Raw genomic sequence first — 19,483 nt, forward strand, 5'->3', positions numbered from 1 at the left:
ATCCTCAGGCCCAAAGACAACCATTCAATTCTTCATTGGATTTAATTTGCTTTCATTAACCAAAGTGTATAGATTATGTACATATAAATACAGTGTGTGTAAGTGTGTATATATAAAATAATATTAATTGTGAGAGGGGGTGGAAGTTTTGGTTGAGTTCCCACACTTTTTTTTGTAGGACTTGACACCTGCTTCAGAGTGATTGCAATCCAAGCAACAACAACTTTTCTGCATTGGGAAAAGTTCAGAACGGATCCGAGCAGAAAGCAGGAATATTACCCGCACAATAAATACACAGTAATCACAAGCAATCACAATCCTTCAGAGCACTGATTTTGCACTTTATTTTAGTATCAAAATGGACAAATCGAATTCAACACACAAAGGGGGCCAATTTAACAATTACTGTATCTGCCCCAATGCCTCTGTCTATATAGAGTCTATAAGATAGGGGGCGCCCTCAGAACAGTACATAAAATATAGACTAATACTATTTACTCAATTGCAAAAAGAAAGGTTATAACCTAATTTCATAACAAATCAAACATCAATTAGTATGGTCTCCCAGGTGTGTATAACACAATAATATGAATAAGTATATATATAAAAAAACAAAATTAATCAAATAAAATGTCACCACGAATGGTTGAATTCACAATATATGAGAGAGCAGATAGTCTCTTAATAAATTGATGGTGTTGATAGGGGCAGCAATCTGTGGAGGACCCGGCCTGGATCCAAGGACAGCAATCTAAAAATAGAAAAAAAGACAGATGCGCCACATGGCCCAATATTGTTTGTTCCAAAGATGTATAGTGGTAGTGTATAAGGTTACACTCACATGTATTGTAGCACTCCAAATAGTGCAGTGGGAACAGTCTGGGATCTATGACAGTCACCCAGCAGACCGACCTCTTCAGAGAGATAGGAGATCTTTGGTATAAAATGCAAAAGACACAAAGGTGCCTATATGGCCTAGTACAGTTTAAACCAAGGGGAATGCAATATAGTTGGTATGATATGCACTCACATTTGTTGTAGCATCTCCTGTGATGCTAATATGGCAAGATGGGATCAATACAGTCACCCAACACACTTGTGCAAGGCAGGCAGGATACGCCAAATCTCCAGGAGGTCCAAAGGGCCAAAGGAATTGGTCCAAATAATATCAAAATGATGCAGCAAGTGTTTTTATAAAAATTAATCAACTTACTTTATTAAAACAGATTTATAAACAAGCGACGCGTTTCTCAGCCACAGACTGTTTCATCAGGCTTATAAAAAATTATAAAAAACACTTGCTATATATACAACAAACAATTGAGTCAAGATAATTAGTCACACTTGTAGGGGGAGTGGCTCATAGACAACTAGACTCATGTAATAATCAATCACAATTCATTTAACAAAATGTAACAAACATATTTAAACATTGTAGACATAGCAACAAATTGATAAACATTAGTCATGTTAAAAACATAGTGTAATTTCATAAGATCCCAAATAGTTGCAAACAATTTCATGTATTATGCAATAACAGATGACCTCTGAAAAATACATGGAGTATAGTAACCACCTTTTACCCTAATAGTTTTATGGTTCATACAAATGGATTCGATTTCTTATTAGTTTAATAATTCATACAAATCGATTCGATTTCTTATTTTCATCCACACTGAGATCAGAAAGTCTGATTCAATGCAAATATATTATATACACACTTTCAACCGATAAATCCTGTTAAACTTACTATATATATATCTCAAACTGCATTTGCTTCATTAGTGAGAGTAGTGGCGTCCAGCATTTCCTATTGCGCATGTCTCATACTAGCCTGTCACTCAATTGCATATGTGGCTATCATAGGATTAGTAAACGTAAGAGTCATGGGGCAATGTCATAAGGGGTGTGTCAGTACACTATAGCCATAATGACAATCTAACAACCATAAAAATCAATAGATGTCATAAAGTTGTATCTATGTATTTTCAGTTGTAGCGGCTTTTAGCATTGCTTTTTCATAGCAGGTATACCAGAGTACTGTAGCCAGTGGCGGCTGGTGACTTTTGAGGATGGGGGAGCACTAGCCCCACCCCTCAGATGGCTCCGCCCATTTTAATGTGTGTGTGTATGTATATATATCTATATATAACTTATATTATCAAATTTGATTCATTCTCTTTGTATTCTTTATTGAAAGAGCATCAATATCTCACTGAGAGCTAGTTGAACATATTGGGTGAGCCAATGACATGAGGCATATATGTGCAGGCACTAAAAACTGCTCACACACACTAAAAAAAACTGCTCACACAAACACTGCACACACATCTTACACACCACAAACACTGCACGCACACACACACACCAAACACTGCACACACACACCTCACACACACACACCAAACACCTCACACACTGCACACACACCTCACACACACAAACACCTCACACCACAAACACTGCACACACACACGCCTCACACACCACAAACCTGCACACACACACCAAACACCTCACACACACAAACACCTCACACCACAAACACTGCTCTCACACACAACAAACACTGCACACACACACGCCTCCCACACCACAAACACTGCACACACACACACCACAAACACTGCGCACACACACCTCACACACCACAAACACTGCGCACACACAAACCACACCGCCCCTCATGGGCATCCACAGGAATATTTCCAGGGGGGTAGCAAAAAATAGCAAGCATGTCCTAATCAATGCAATAACTGAATTTGGGTATATATTGTATTGAACAGCTAATTTATTGTCTTTCACACTCACTACAGAGTGGTTCATAATGGCTGCTTATATTATTATTAAAAGCTGAAAACCTGATAAATGTAGCATTTAAAATTAGTAATGTTTATAAGGATTCAATATTTTAAAGCTTAAACAGATAAATAAGCCATCCTATTTCATTTACTCAAATCTCTAAATTAATAAGGATCATTTTAAATGAAGGGTCAGGGTAATGATGGTTATACTTATTTATAAGTATGAGACAATCTTATTTTTTACTTAACAGGATCCCACTAACTTGTGTCACAAAATCACAGCCACATTATATTATTTGCCATATACAGACTCACCCTGTCCTAACTGTAAGGTAACCTGATCTGCAGGCTGAACCTTAATCACGGCAGTTTGCTGATATATGACAGCCAGACAGGGCAGCAGCACCATGCAGGAGAGTACGGAAGAGGATGTTTGAGAAAGCCCTATTTTTTTTTTTGGAAAGTAGCAGGAACGGAGAAGCCAACATTCCAGAGGGAGTGATTTACGTTACACCAAGAGCACCGTTCTAGTAACATGAGCAGCAGGTCATATTAGCAGGCAAAACTTTTTTTTTAAGTCTTAACCTCCCCACACAACACATGTACACAGCTGTGCAGTTCTCTACATCTTAGCAAGCTGAACGCCGCCTGATAAACAAGAAGCATAGCTTGTCTTACGCTCATTCTATCTAGCACCATGTGAACTGTGTTGCTGTAAACAATTATAGGTTTAGAGTAGAAATAAAAGGTATAAGTGGCAGCTATCACTAAATGAGCCATGTTAGTACAGAGTCTGGAGTAGCTGTACAGTACTGTGCATGGCGTATATACCGGCATTATGTCAGAACAGCAAAGAGTTTTATGACAGGCATTCAGGCTTCAGCTGAGCAGGAGGGAGACTCCGAGTGAGGTTAATAGGAGAGTGAGGGCTTACCGCATCTGAGATGTGCAGCGTCTGCCAGATACCTGTTGCCGCGGGTTCAGCACAACCAGCAACTTCCCAATCACTACTTCTATTTGAGCTCCTCTCAGCTCAACGACTATCTCTGCAATGAGATTTCGTGCCGTTGAGCTGGGAGGAGCTTGTCAAGCGTCATCACGTGACTGTGAGTGATGACACTCTTCTGTGTCACTGGCTGCTGCCTGTCTCTCTCGTAACACCTCCCAACCCTCGCACAGGCTGAAGTGTGCGATCAGTAGACTATGGGGATGGGGAGGCTGGGAGCTGCGCAGCAGCCAAATTTAGCATGCGCACAGACACACTGCCATAGCTTAGCTATCGCACGTGCGGTTAGGGTTATTAGTAGTACTTAGTGCAGTGTATACAGCAGTGAGCAGAGTGAGAGTCACAGTGTAATAATAAAATGAAAATTGTTTTTGTAAACATTATTGAAAAAAATGTTTGTTGATTGTTTTCTTGGGGTCAAAAAAATATATAATTTTTTCAATAGGGGGCTATTGAAAAATTATATATTTTTTCTGTTTTTTTTTTTTTCTTCTGGGCTGCTGGGGGGGGGGCACGTGCGAGTGTGCTCAAATGGAGGAGCCTCCACTGACTGTAGCCATAGTAACAGTCTATCCACCATAAGGGTCATACGGGTGTCATTGAAGGTGTGTCCGTCCTTTAGAACTGTAGCAACCAATAGCGTCATTTTGTTTGCTTACTAATATATACGATGCTACTGCCTAAAGACAGGATTAATGAGTGCTTTCAATTCCCAAGTGAGATCGCTGGGTCAAAGCCAATAGTAATGTTCTATTGGTTTACTAGTCTATACTGACTTCGGGTCGTAAATGTATTAACTCGTTAACGTGTGAAAATTATTTCATACTGTCAGAGTGTATAAGGTCAATTATCATTATCAAATATCGAGAAAATGCCCATCACTGTCTTGTTAGAAAAACTTAATCGGATATTCTGACTAAAACAATAATAATAAGTGAATGAATGTGATATATAAAGTGTGAACATGCTTATATGAAATAAACATAATAGTGTTCAGTTATTTATATGAAATAAAAAGCAGAGTACAATTAGTAGAGAGAATATATGTATAGAAAAAACTTATTTATGTGTGGTAATATTTCCTCCAATAGTTAAAAAACTAAAACCTAAAAAATAGTAAATTGGTCTAATAGTGGTAAAATTAAATTGTTAACATTATAACTAGTAGGTACTAATGTCGGAGGCTGTAGTGATTCGTAGTATCAAGGATAACAAGTATCCTATACGATAGCAATGTTAATGCTGTCAATAAAATAGATCTATAAATTTATCAGAATCATGTAAGATGTCATAAGAGAGTAGTCTAAAGTGAAGGGAAATATATTGTACACGTTATAACTAGTGAGTACTAATGACAGTGTCAAAGTGGCCCATTATAAATGGAACCTATAATAAGTGCCCTATATATTTACAGTGATATATACTGTCAGTGAAGATAATTAAAAATCAGAAATCAGAGGATATATCTTAAAGGGGTAGTATAATAAGATCACTCATACAATAAGTTGTGTAACTAATTCTACTTCCTAGTTTCCCACTTAGGAAATAACACTAACAAGGTCTACGCATGTGTAAATGTACACATACACCTATATGAATATGGTACACCATAGGTGAAATGGTGATAATGGAACTTAACTCCAGTAATATAAAATCCCTATATAATGACACATAATAAATTCAATATAAGATAAGAAAGTGAAAAACCTAATTAACCAGTAATATGTACCTTATATTATGACAGTGATTATTATTATCAGTGGATAAATATATAGTTCCATGTGTAACGTCTTAAAGGGGTAGTCCATCAAGATCATTTAAGCAATAGATAATAAATCTAAATCCAATTCCAAGCATTTCATTAGGATAATAAAGTTATCACACCTAACATACATCTATATCAAACACCACAACTAACATGGTGGTATTGGAGACAATCTCCAATGTTGTAATACCCCTATATACTAAGCCCATATATATATATATTAATATGAATTACTGTAGGTGTAATAACAGACCCGGTTAACAATATATATAAATATAATATTACTTAGTGAAAATGATATAAAGGAATTGGTATCAGATAAAAAAATATAACTACATAGGAGAAAAAACTGACCAGATCCTGCTAATCATAAGTCAAAAGCTGCTAGATCTACACATTCATTCAAACCGTCAGGAGCTAGAGTGTGCAACTTATGTATCCAATAAGTCTCTCTACGACGCAACCTAAGCATAGAATTGTGACTATTTCGAGATATCTGTTCAATAGGTAATATAGATGTCGTTTTAAGACTTCCTTTATGTGCAAAAGCACAGTGTCTCGATAAACTATGTTTTAAAAATTTCCTTTTAATATTATAAGTATGTTCACTCCATCGCTTCTTAATGGTGCAGCTAGTGCGCCCTACATACTGGATCCCACACGAACAATTACCTAAATATATTACATAAGTGGATTCACATGAAAGTCTCTTGGTGATCTTAAATTGTTCTCCTGTCTGATTAGATGAGAATGTTTTGGTTCCACTTTTTATCACTCTACACATATTGCATCTGGGTTTCATACACTTGAAAACCCCATTCTGGGGAGTGAAATTACCCAAAAAAGTTCTATTGATACCCAGTTGGTAGTTATTGCAGGCAACCCTGTCTCTAACTATCTTACTAGGGGCCAGTTTATTTTTGAGTGTGGGCGCCCTTCTATACACTACTCTTGCTTTAGAGGGTATGTAATTCTTAAGATGTGGATCATCACAAATGATCGGCCAATGTCTTAGTATAATCTGATTGATTTCACGATGATGACTACTAAAACCTGTAACAAATACAGGTGTCTTGAAATTATCGACCGATGTTTGTGTTTTACCTTTCTTATTGTGTTTATCTTGTGATAGATATGTATTTCTATCATCCTGTAATGCTCTAAGGTATCCTTTTTGGATCAAATCTAAAGGATAACCTTTGTCTAAGAATCTATCTTTCAAAATGAGGGACTGTGTTTTATAGCTCTCAATCGTACTACAATTACGTCTGATCCGTCTGAACTGCCCGTATGGCACATTTTTCTTCCAGCTAGAGTAATGATTACTATTAAAGTTTAAAAAACTATTACAGTCCACCTTTTTAAAGAAGGTTTCTGACATAATCACACCAGTGGCAGAGAAATACAATAATAGATCTAAATATTCAATCATATTGGACTGGATGTTACTAGTGAAATTCAAACCAAATTCGTTCATATTTAAAGAGGTACTGAAAGACAAAGCCTCCTCATATGAGCCCTTAAACAAAAATATAAGGTCATCTATGTAACGGCCATAGAACACCAGACTCGCACCCATAGGCGACCCATAAACGTGGGTCTCCTCAAATTTACCCATGTAAAGATTGGCAAAACTGGGTGTGAATCTGGTGCCCGTGGCCGTACCTTTAACTTGAAGATAATATTGTCCTTGATACATAAAATAATTGTGATGTAAAATAAAATATATTATTTCGCTAATAAAATGTTGCTGTTTAATAGGCATATATATATATCCTCACACGAATAGGCCCAACACGAATATGCAACAAAGATCCTCACAATCAGATTATAATGTATTTAGAAACAACAGACAACAATATTCTGACAATGAGTCTAGACACTTTGATCAACCATACAAAGGTGGTTTTTCTAGATATCGCCAATCTTTTGGCAACACATATTCTAACTATGATAGGCATCATGAGAATAGGAATCAACAACATCAGTCTAATCATTCCAATTTATACAATTCTTGGAATAAACCTAATGAACAGAATAGGATGTATAAACAAAATGATGATAATACACATCATAAATCTTCAGATTATGTGGGACATTATCCTCAAAAATTGACTACTCAAAATCATACTGAGAGTCAATATAACACTAATACTAATACGCATATCGATAGATCCCATACTAAAGAAAAGATTACATATAATGACTCTAGGTCTTTTGACCATTTACAAATCTTTTGAGTCAGCAAATAGGTATCAACCATTAATTTTTGAGAACCATCATTCTAGTAATAATCCATCCACATCTTATAATGAAGAACATTGTGCAACTCCTTTTTTAGGGATGGGCCCAGACCATCGGATAGAACAGTGGTCTATGCCCCCCGACCACCACGACAAAAAAGAACACACACAAACGAGGAAATAGAGGAAAATCCTCAACCATCAAAAAAGAAAAATTACTAAAATATAAAAAGGGGATTTTCAACTTATCTGACCATGTACTCTCCAATGACGAAATCAGAGTTTTAGGGAAGGGATTATCTTTTAGTCCATCTAATAGTCCCAACATGTTCCAACTTTTTGTGGATGTTAACAGCTTTACTAGAAAGCTATCCCTTCAAAAATATTTCGCAGAAAAAAGTCTGAAAAATACAGACAGTAAGCCCATCATCCTCAATTCTATGGATAAACATTTGAGGGATGGTGTGATCAATTATGAACCTGATACATTACTAGAACAACTCACTGACAGCTACATACACACAGATTTTAGACCTTAATCAAATTTCAATCCTCCTCGTACAAAAAACTCTCATATAAGCATCTTTCAATCGATGGTGCTGAAAGATCTTGAAAGATTACCTAAAAAATCCAAATATAAACATAATTTGAGCCCTGGGGAACGTCATGCTCTCAGTTCCTTGACCATGAATAAAAACATAGTAATCCGCCAGGCGGATAAAGGCGGGGGAATTGTGCGTCAGAATAAAACTGATTATATTCTTGAGGCTGATAGAATCTTGAAAGATGATAGTTACTATAAGATACTAGTGAAAGACCCCACATCTGTTTATCAAAAACAACTCTTTTCCCTCTTATTGGAGGGGTTTGATGAGGGTATTGTGACTAAAAAAGAGAAAGACTACCTTTATCCAAAAAATCAGAGTGTAGCGTTTTACTTTCACCTACCCAAGATCCATAAGAACACATCTAATCCTCCCGGACGCCCTATAGTGGCTGGTATCGATAGCCTCACTGACCATCTCTCTGCATATGTAGATTCCTTTTTACAGAAACATGTGATAAACTTTCCCTCATTCATTAGAGATTCTACGGATCTATTAAATAAACTCAATGGTTTGGGAATCACAAAGACTGATCAAAATTTATTGTGGATAACAAGTGACGTAAGTTCGCTTTACTCCAACATTCCACACGACAAAGGACTGACAGTTATTCAGTCTTATCTTGCAACTGATATATATATGCCTATTAAACAGCAACATTTTATTAGCGAAATAATATATTTTATTTTACATCACAATTATTTTATGTATCAAGGACAATATTTTTTTTTTTTATATAAATACCGATTTTATTTTTAAAAAAAAGTTCTTACAGAGTGGAAGTCGCAGCTTCCTGATAAAGTTATCGGCAATATTTTACATACATTTTGGTTAGTAATAAACAAGCATACATCTTTTAATCATTGTAAATTGTGATAAATTAAATCTCCTTATCTCGAGTGAATAGAGAGTATGCTTGAGGATAATGAAGGGAATGGAAAGAAAGAGATAGGGACAGGAGAAAAAAGAGTATAGGGAGAGGGAGAGAGAGAGAAAAGGGAAAAGTAGTTGCTGCATTTTTAACCTTAAGTTGAATCTTAATGTATCTGTTGGTTGAAATTTCTTAATATATACCTCGCCTATGTGTTCTTTTCTAGTCTGTTCTGATATATTTATGTGGTCTGTCTGTTTTTTGTTGTTCTGGGACACCTCCACTATTTATGTCCAAAAAATCTCAGTCCTTTATGTATTGTTCCCATAGATTGATCACTTCTGCAAATATATCCATCTTGGCATTTTTAAGGTAGTAATATTCTTCTATATTAAGTAGTTCTGTGACTTTGTGTTGCCACATGAGAAGAGTGGGAACTTCCTTAGATCTCGAATTTCTAGCTATAAGGTATCTAACGCTATTAGTCATTATGAGAAATAATTTACTGTAGTGTTTTAATTTAATTTTGGGGGGTCGATTCAAAATCCAAATTGTTGGGTCTAGTGGTAACTGCATATGCAGTATATTCTCTATTTCCCCTATGATAGTTCTCCAGAAATTCTGGATTGCATTACACCACCACCACATATGAGCTAAATTACCATATCCATGTCCGCATCTCCAGCAGCGTCTGGATCTATTACTGTACAGGCGGTTCAACTTAACTGGGGAAAGATGCCATCTGTGAAGAAGTTTTATGTTAATTTCTTGCATTGAGAGAGATATCGATGATTTGGAAATATTCTGAAAGATAATGGAGCTTGTTTGAGGTAATATTATTATGCCTAATTCATCTTCCCACTTTTCAATGAATGTAGGAGTGAAACCTGGGAGATTTTGTGTTAGGAGTTTATAAATTGTTGATAGGGTGTGGGTTATTGGGGGGATCTAATGCATAAGGATTCAAAATTAGTCAAAGGCCTTACCATATACATGTATTGCTTATGTTGCGTTATAAAGTAATATACCCGAGTGTACCAAAACCAATTGCGGAATAAATTATAGCCTTTGTCTATCAATTCGGTTTTTGGTAAGAGATTTTCGTTTGATGAAATGAAGTGTATCGGGATATCTCTGTAAAAAGATTCTGGGCTTTCTCTTTGATTGTGAGTCCCTAGTGTGAATTGCCCATTGTCTATTATCGATGTTAAAGGAGAGGGTCTCGACAATATATATGGGTGAGTTACCAGTGTGGTGTCCCAAACTTTATATGTTTCGGCTATCAATTGGGAGCCAAAGTCCGCACTCAGTGTTGCAGACTCCGGATTCCAACACAGCCTTCCCAGGTGTGGTGATCTTGACATACTGTGTTCCAGCTGAACCCATCTTTTATGTTCAAAGTGTATGCACCAGTCTACAACCCTCTGTAAGAAAATGGCTTGACGATATTTTTCTATATTGGGTATTCCCAATCCACCTTCTGATTTTGGGGTTTGCATGATTTTACGGTTTATCCTTGGGGGACGTCTACGCCACACATAATCGCTAAAAGCTTTCTGCGTGGCTAAGATGTAATTTTTGGGGATTGGGATCGGAAGAGCTTGCATAATATATAAAAGCCTTGGGAAAATGTTCATTTTCAGAACATTTATTCTGCCCATTCAAGATATTTTTTTTTAAAGCCATGAGGATAGGTCTCTTATTATGGTCTTTTGAATGGGAACGTAGTTAAGTTTGAATGTGTTCTCTACTGAAGTAGATAAATCTATCCCTAAATAATGTAGGGCTTGAGGGCACCAAGTGAAAGGCATGATTGCTTTTGTTCTAGCTAGGGTCTGCTCATCTAAGTTGATGTTTAAAACTTCAGTTTTAGAGGTGTTGATCAAGAAATTTGATAATAATTTGAATCTGTCGAATTCTCGCAGTAAGGGAGGAATAGAGTTTTCTAGGTTTGTTAAAGTGAATAAAATGTTATCGGCAAATAATGAAATTGTGTATGTTTGTGAATCTATCTGGATGCCTTGGACCGATGGGTTTTGTCGAATTTTTGTGGCTAGTGTTTCTATAAAACAAGCAAAGAGGAGCGGGGACAGGGGGCAACCTTGGCGAGTTCCATTTTTTATTTCAAAAGGGCTAGACAACGTGCCGTTGATCATTAATTTAGCTGTAGGACTCGTATATAGAGCGAAAATTCTATTGAGAATTTTAGGTCCCAATCCCATGATGTGTAGGGTAGCCTTCAGGAAGTCCCAGCCAACACGGTCAAAGGCCTTTTCTGCGTCTATCGACAATAAAATACCTGGTATGTCTTTATCTTGCATATATTGGATTAGATTAAGGGCCCGGACCGTGTTGTCTTTTGCCTCCCTCTTAGGGACGAATCCCACCTGGTCCTGATGTATTAAATCTGGGAGAACACCGTTCAGTCTATTAGCTAGGACCTTCGCGTATATTTTCACGTCTGAATTTATTAGGGAGATGGGTCTATAATGAGATGGGTTGTCCAGGGCTTTATTGGGTTTGGGGAGTAGAATAATATGGGCTTCCAATGAGCTGGGAGAGAACTTTTGTATATCGTCAATATGGTTAAAGTAGGTAGTAATATGGGGGAGTAAATCCTCTTGGAATACCTTATAGTATTGATTACTGTATCAAGGACAATATTATCTTCAAGTTAAAGGTACGGCCACGGGCACCAGATTCGCACCCAGTTTTGCCAATCTTTACATGGGTAAATTTGAGGAGACCCACGTTTATGGGTCGCCTATGGGTGCGAGTCTGGTGTTCTATGGCCGTTACATAGATGACTTTATATTTTTGTTTAAGGGCTCATATGAGGAGGCTTTGTTTTTCAGTACCTCTTTAAATATAAACAAATTTGGTTTGGAATTCACTAGTAACATCCAGTCCAATATGATTGAATATTTAGATCTATTATTGTATTTCTCTGCCACTGGTGTGATTATGTCAGAAACCTTCTTCAAAAAGGTGGACTGTAATAGTTTTTTAAACTTTAATAGTAATCATTACTCTAGCTGGAAGAAAAATGTGCCATACGGGCAGTTCAGACGGATCAGACGTAATTGTAGTACGATTGAGAGCTATAAAACACAGTCCCTCATTTTGAAAGATAGATTCTTAGAAAAAGGTTATCCTTTAGATTTGATCCAAAAAGGATACCTTAGAGCATTACAGGATGATAGAAATACATATCTATCACAAGATAAACACAATAAGAAAGGTAAAACACAACCATTGGTCGATAATTTCAAGACACCTGTATTTGTTACAGATTTTAGTAGTCATCATCGTGAAATCAATCAGATTATACTAAGACATTGGCCGATCATTTGTGTAGATCCACATCTTAAGAATTACATAACCCTCTAAAGCAAGAGTAGTGTATAGAAGGGCGCCCACACTCAAAAATAAACTGGCCCCTAGTAAGATAGTTAGAGACAGGGTTGCCTGCAATAACTACCAACTGGGTATCAATAGAACTTTTTTGGGTAATTTCACTCCCCAGAATGGGGTTTTCAAGTGTATGAAACCCAGATGCAATATGTGTAGAGTGATAAAAAGTGGAACCAAAACATTCTCATCTAATCAGACAGGAGAACAATTTAAGATCACCAAGAGACTTTCATGTGAATCCACTTATGTAATATATTTAGTTAATTGTTTGATCGGTGATACCTGGTGAGGTGAAGACAAGGTAGGATGATCTTCAGGGGCTTAGTGTTAGGTTTATTTAAGGGGGGTTTGGGTTAGATTAGGGGTATGTGGGTGGTGGGTTGTAATGTTGGGGGGGGGGGGTATTGTATGTTTTTTTTTACAGGCAAAAGAGCTGAACTTCATGGGGCATGCCCCGCAAAGGGCCCTGTTCAGGGCTGGTAAGGTAAAAGAGCTTTTAACTTTAGTAATTTAGAATAGGGTAGGGCATTTTTTATTTTGGGGGGCTTTGTTGTTTTATTAGGGGGCTTAGAGTAGGTGTAATTAGTTTAAAATTGTTGTAATATTTTTCTTATGTTTGTAGATATTTTTTTATTTTTTGTAACTTAGTTCTTTTTTATTTTTTGTACTTTAGTTAGTTTATTTCATTGTAGTTATTTGTAGATATTGTATTTAATTAATGTATTGATAGTGTAGTGTTAGGTTTAATTGTAGGTAATTGTAGGTATTTTATTTAATTAATTTAATGATAGTATAGTGTTAGGTTTAATTGTAACTTAGGTTAGGATTTATTTTACAGGTAATTTTGTAATTATTTTAACTAGGTAACTATTAAATAGTTCTTAACTATTTAATAGCTATTGTACCTGGTTAAAATAATTACAAAGTTGCCTGTAAAATAAATATTAATCCTAAAATAGCTACAATGTAATTATAATTTATATTGTAGCTATATTAGGGTTTATTTTACAGGTAAGTATTTAGCTTTAAATAGGAATAATTTATTTAATAAGAGTTAATTAATTTTGTTAGATTAAAATTATATTTAATTTAGGGGGGTGTTAGTGTTAGGGTTAGACTTAGCTTTAGGGGTTAATCCATTTATTAGAATAGCGGTGAGCTCTGGTCGGCAGATTAGGGGTTAATAATTGAAGTTAGGTGTCGGCGATGTTAGGGAGGGCAGATTAGGGGTTAATACTATTTATTATAGGGTTAGTGAGGCGGATTAGGGGTTAATAACTTTATAATAGTAGCGGTGCGGTCCGCTCGGCAGATTAGGGGTTAATAAGTGTAGGCAGGTGGAGGCGACGTTGAGGGGGGCAGATTAGGGGTTAATAAATATAATATAGGGGTCGGCGGTGTTAGGGGCAGCAGATTAGGGGTACATAGCTATAATGTAGGTGGCGGCGCTTTGCGGTCGGCAGATTAGGGGTTAATTATTGTAGGTAGCTGGCGGCGACGTTGTGGGGGGCAGATTAGGGGTTAATAAATATAATATAGGGGTCGGCAGTGTTAGGGGCAGCAGATTAGGGGTACATAAGTATAACGTAGGTGGCGGTCGGCAGATTAGGGGTTAAAAAAATTTAATCGAGTGGCGGCGATGTGGGGGGGCCTCGGTTTAGGGGTACATAGGTAGTTTATGGGTGTTAGTGTACTTTAGAGTACAGTAGTTAAGAGCTTTATGAACCGGCGTTAGCCCAGAAAGCTCTTAACTACTGACTTTTTTCCTGCGGCTGGAGTTTTGTCGTTAGATGTCTAACGCTCACTTCAGACACGACTCTAAATACCGGAGTTAGAAAGATCCCATTGAAAAGATAGGATACGCAATTGACGTAAGGGGATCTGCGGTATGGAAAAGTCGCGGCTGAAAAGTGAGCGTTAGACCCTATTTTGAGTGACTCCAAATACCGGAGTTAGCCTAAAACCAGCGTTAGGAGCCTCTAACGCTGGTTTTCACGGCTAACGCCAAACTCCAAATCTAGGCCTATGGAAATAAATTATTTAAAGGGACAGTCTACTTGAAAATGTTTATTGTTTAAAAAAGATAGATAATCCCTTTATTACCCATTCCCCAGTTCTACACTGTTATATTAATAAACTTTTTGTCTCTGTGATAACCTTGAATCTAAGCCTCTGCAGACTGCCCCCTGATTTCAGTTCTTTTGACAGACTATTTTAGCCAATCAGTGCTGACTCCACAGGAGTGAGCACAGAGTTATCTATATGTCACACATGAACTAGCGCTGTCTAGCTGTAAAAAACTGTTAAAATGCACTGAGATAAGATGCGCCTTCAAGGGCTTAGAAATTTGCAAATGAGCCTACCTAGGTTTAGCTTTCAACAAAGAATACCAAAAGAACAAAGCAAATTTGAAAAAAGTAAATTGTAAAGTGGTATAAATTGGATGCCCTATCTGAATCATGAGTTTAATTTTGACTAGACTGTCCCTTTAAATTGATTTTAGACTCAATACATAAGAAACAAATATTTAATCATGATATATTAGAGAAGCAAAGGTTTAATCATTAAATATACTTTCATTATTTATTTTGTCCCATTTTACTGTAATTTATTTCTCAAAATCTTAGGCCTTCCAATTCCTGTTAAAAGTGGAAGTGCACACTATAGTCTTAAAGGGCCACTAAAGTCAAAATTAAATTTTCATGATTTAGTTAAAGCTTGCAATTTAAAAAAAAACAAAAAGACAACTTTCCATTTTCAATATACGCACATTTTTTTATATACACACATTCTGAGGCTCCAGATCCTACTGAGCATGTGCAAAAGTGCACAATATATACATATAGGCATTTAGCAATTGGCTGATGGCTACGGGGGGGGGGGGGTTATAATTAATTGGGTACATTTGCTAGAAAATATTCTACTACTTATTTTCAAAATAAGTGCTATTGCATTGTATTTTTATTGTGTATTTGTCAATTATTACATTTTTATAGGAACCCCTGTGATGACAGTTACGGCAACTGATGCTGATGATGCTATAGATTCTTACAATGGTGTGGTTTCTTATTCTATCATTGACCAAAATCCAAAGGAACCTAGCAACCAGATGTTCACGATTAATGCAGATACTGGACTTATCACTGTGGCTGCAACTGTGCTAGACTACAAGGTTTGTGATACTTATGTTAGATGTTCCCATTCTTTGCATGTGCCCAGCTATCCTTTATTTTTAAGAGCCCATTTACTTTCAGGGACATAAAAGTGAAAAAAGTATTCTTATTCTTCTTAATATTGCACTATCGCTTGCATATAAATAACTATCAGACAGATTACGAGTTTTGCGTTATGGCTGCTCACTAATAACTTGCAAGTTATTTTCACCGCTCACCTTTCATATCGCTGCTATTACAGGTTTGCAATATGTTTGCGTTGAGCTGCATGCTTCACTCAAATACAAGCAGTGTTTTGACATGCTCGTGCACAATTTCCCCATAGACATCAATGGGGAGAGCAGGCTAAAAAAAGGCCTAACACCTGCGATCACGGAGCGTAAAGTTCCGTAACGCAGCCTCATTGATGTCTATGGGGAAAAAATATGTATGTTTAAACCTAACATCCTAACATAAACCCTGAGTCTAAACACCCCTAATCTGCCGCCCCTGACATTGCCGACACCTACATACATTTATTAACCCCTAATCTGCCACCCCAACGTCGCCTCCACCTACCTACACTTATTAACCCCTAATCTGCTGCCCCCAACATCGCCGCCACCTACATAAATTTATTAACCCCTAATCTGCCGCCCTCAACGTTGCTGCTACCTACACTTATTAACCCCTAATCTGCCACCCCCAATGTCGCCGCCACCTACATAAATTTATTAACCCCTAATCTGCCGGCCCCAATGTCGCCGCTGCCACTATACTAAAGTTATTAACCCCAAAACCTCTGGCCTCCCACATCACTAACACTAAATAAATATATTAACCCCTAATGTAACCCTAAGTCTAACCCTAACGTAACCCTAACACCCCCTAACTTTAATATAATTAAAATAATTCTAAATAAAACTTACTATTAATAACTAAATAATTCCTATTTAAAACTAAAGACTTACTTACCTGTAAAATAAACCCTAAGCTAGCTACAATATAACTAATAGTTACATTGTAGCTATATTAGGTTTTATTTTTATTTCACAGGTAAGTTTGTATTTATTAGACCTGTAAAATAAAAATAAAACCTAACCTGAGTTACACTAACACCTAACATTGCAATAAAATTAAATAAATTAAATTAACAAAATACAATTATCTAAAGTACAAAAAATAATAAACACTAAATAACACAAAATAAAAAAAGAAATTATCAAAAATAAAAATGAATTACTCCTAATCTAATAGCCCTATCAAAATAAAAAAGCCCCCCCAAAATAAAAAAAAACCCTAGCCTACACTAAACTGCCAATGGCCCTTAAAAGGGCCTTTTGCAGGGCATTCCCACAAAGAAATCAGCTCTTTTACCTGTAAAAAAAATACAAACAACCCCCAACAGTAAAACCCACCACCCACACAACCAAACCCCCCCAAATAAATCCTATCTAAATAAACCTAAGCTAACAATTGCCCTGAAAAGGGCATTTAGATGGGCATTGCCCTTAAAAGGGCATTTAGCTCTTTTACATTGCCCAAAACCCTAAGCTAAAAATAAAACCCACCCAATAAACTCTTAAAAAAACTAACACTAACCCCCGACGATCCACTTACAGTTTTTGAAGACCGGACATCCATCCTCATCCAGGCGGCAGAAGTATTCATCCAAGCGGGCAGAAGTCCTTATCGAAGCCGGCAGAAGTCTTCATCCAAGCGGGCAGAAGTCTTCATCCAGACGGCATCTTCTATCTTCATCCATCCGGCGCGGAGCAGGTCCATCTTCAAGACATCTGGCACAGAGCATCCTCTTCTTCTGATGGCTGTTGAAGAATGAAGTTTCCCTTTAAATGACGTCATCCAAGATGGCGTCCCTTACATTCTGATTGGCTGATAGAATTCTATCAGCCAATAGGAATTAAGGGGGGAAAAAAAATCCTATTGGCTGTTGCAATCAGCCAATAGGATTGAGCTTTCATCCTATTGGCTGATCCAATCAGCCATTAGGGTTGAGCTTGCATTCTATTGGCTGATTGGAATAGCCAATAGAATGCGAGCTCAGTCCTATTGGCTGATTGGATCAGCCAATAGGATGAAAGCTCAATCCTATTGGCTGATTGCAACAGCCAGTAGGATTTTCCCCCTTAATTCCTATTGGCTGATAGAATTCTATCAGCCAATCGGAATGTAAGGGACCCCATCTTGGATGACGTAATTTAAAGGGAAACTTAATTCTTCAACAGCCATCGGAAGAAGAGAATGCTCCGCACTGGATGTCTTGAAGATGGACCCGCTCCGCGCCGGATGGATGAAGATAGAAGATGCCATCTGGATGAGGACTTCTGCCCGCTTGGATGAGGATGGATGTCTTCAAAAACTGTAAGTGGTTCGTCGGGGCTTTAGGTTTTTTTAAATGTGTAAATTTGGTGTGTTTTTTTTTTGTTTAGGGTTTTGGGCAATGTAAAAGAGCTAAATGCCCTTCCAAATGCCCTTTTCAGGGCAATGGTTAGCTTAGGTTTATTTAGATAGGATTTTATTTGGGGGGTTTGGTTGTGTGGGTGGTGGGTTTTACTGTTGGGGGGTTGTTTGTATTTTTTTTTACAGGTAAAAGAGCTGATATCTTTGGGGCAATGCCCCGCAAAAGGCCCTTTTAAGGGCCATTGGCAGTTTAGTGTAGGCTAGAGTGTTTTTTTATTTGGGGGGGGGCTTTTTTATTTTGATAGGGCTATTAGATTAGGAGTAATTCGTTTTTATTTTTGATAATTTCTTTTTTTTAATTAAATCATCTTTCTTTATTCAAAAAAAGTATAAAAGAAGAAAACATTGCACAATCGTACATAAAATAAAATATTACACATATTCGACAAGTTGTTAAGTTCAGAATTTGAGTCACCAATGTCACCCATTTCACTTTTGGTCTTAGCATCACCCTAGCAAGCAATAAAACCATATCTCTGACTTATGTTCCTACTTCTCTTATTTCCCTTCTTGTTTATTTTTGATAATTTCTTTTTTTTATTTTGTGTAAATTAGTGTTTATTTTTTTTTTGTAATTTAGATAAATGTATTTTGTTAATTTAATTTATTTAATTTTATTGTAATGTTATCTTTTAATGTAAGGCAGGTTAGGTTTTATTTTACAGGTAAATTTGTATTTATTTTAACTAGGTAGCTAGTAAATAGTTAATAACTATTTACTAACTAGTCTACCTAGTTACAATAAATACAAACTTAGCTGTGAAATAAAAATAAAAGCTAAGATAGATACAATGTAACTATTAGTTATATTGTAGCTACCATAGTGTTTATTTTACAGGTAAGTATGTATTTAGTTTTAAATAGGAATTAGTTAGTTATTAATAGTAGGATTTATTTTAATTATATTTAAGTTAGGGGGTGTTAGCGTTAGGGTTACGTTAGGGTTAGGGGTTAATAGGTTTATAATAGCGGCGGAGTGGGCGGACGGCAGATTAGGGGTTAATTATATTTAAATTGTGTTTTTGAAGCGGGTATGGCGGCGGTTTAGAGGTTAATAATTTTATTATAGTGGCTACGATGTCCGGAGCGGCAGATTAGGGGTTAAAGGGCCATTATACACTCATTTTTTCTTTGCATAAATG

At 36.7% G+C, this 19,483-nt stretch overlaps 1 protein-coding gene across 1 annotated transcript in view; it reads left to right on the plus strand.

Annotated features, from left to right (window-relative positions):
* The window catches only part of LOC128661533 (cadherin-1), a 75,451-nt gene that overhangs the window by 1,857 nt on the left and 54,111 nt on the right, over positions 1-19,483 (plus strand). Inside the window, exon 2 of the mRNA XM_053715782.1 lies at positions 15,705-15,880. Within this exon, the coding sequence (XP_053571757.1) occupies positions 15,705-15,880 (176 nt within the window). The remainder of the gene's footprint in view (positions 1-15,704; positions 15,881-19,483) is intronic.

The sequence above is a fragment of the Bombina bombina genome, chromosome 1, assembly GCF_027579735.1.
Source record: "Bombina bombina isolate aBomBom1 chromosome 1, aBomBom1.pri, whole genome shotgun sequence".
Taxonomy (NCBI): Eukaryota; Metazoa; Chordata; class Amphibia; order Anura; family Bombinatoridae; genus Bombina; species Bombina bombina.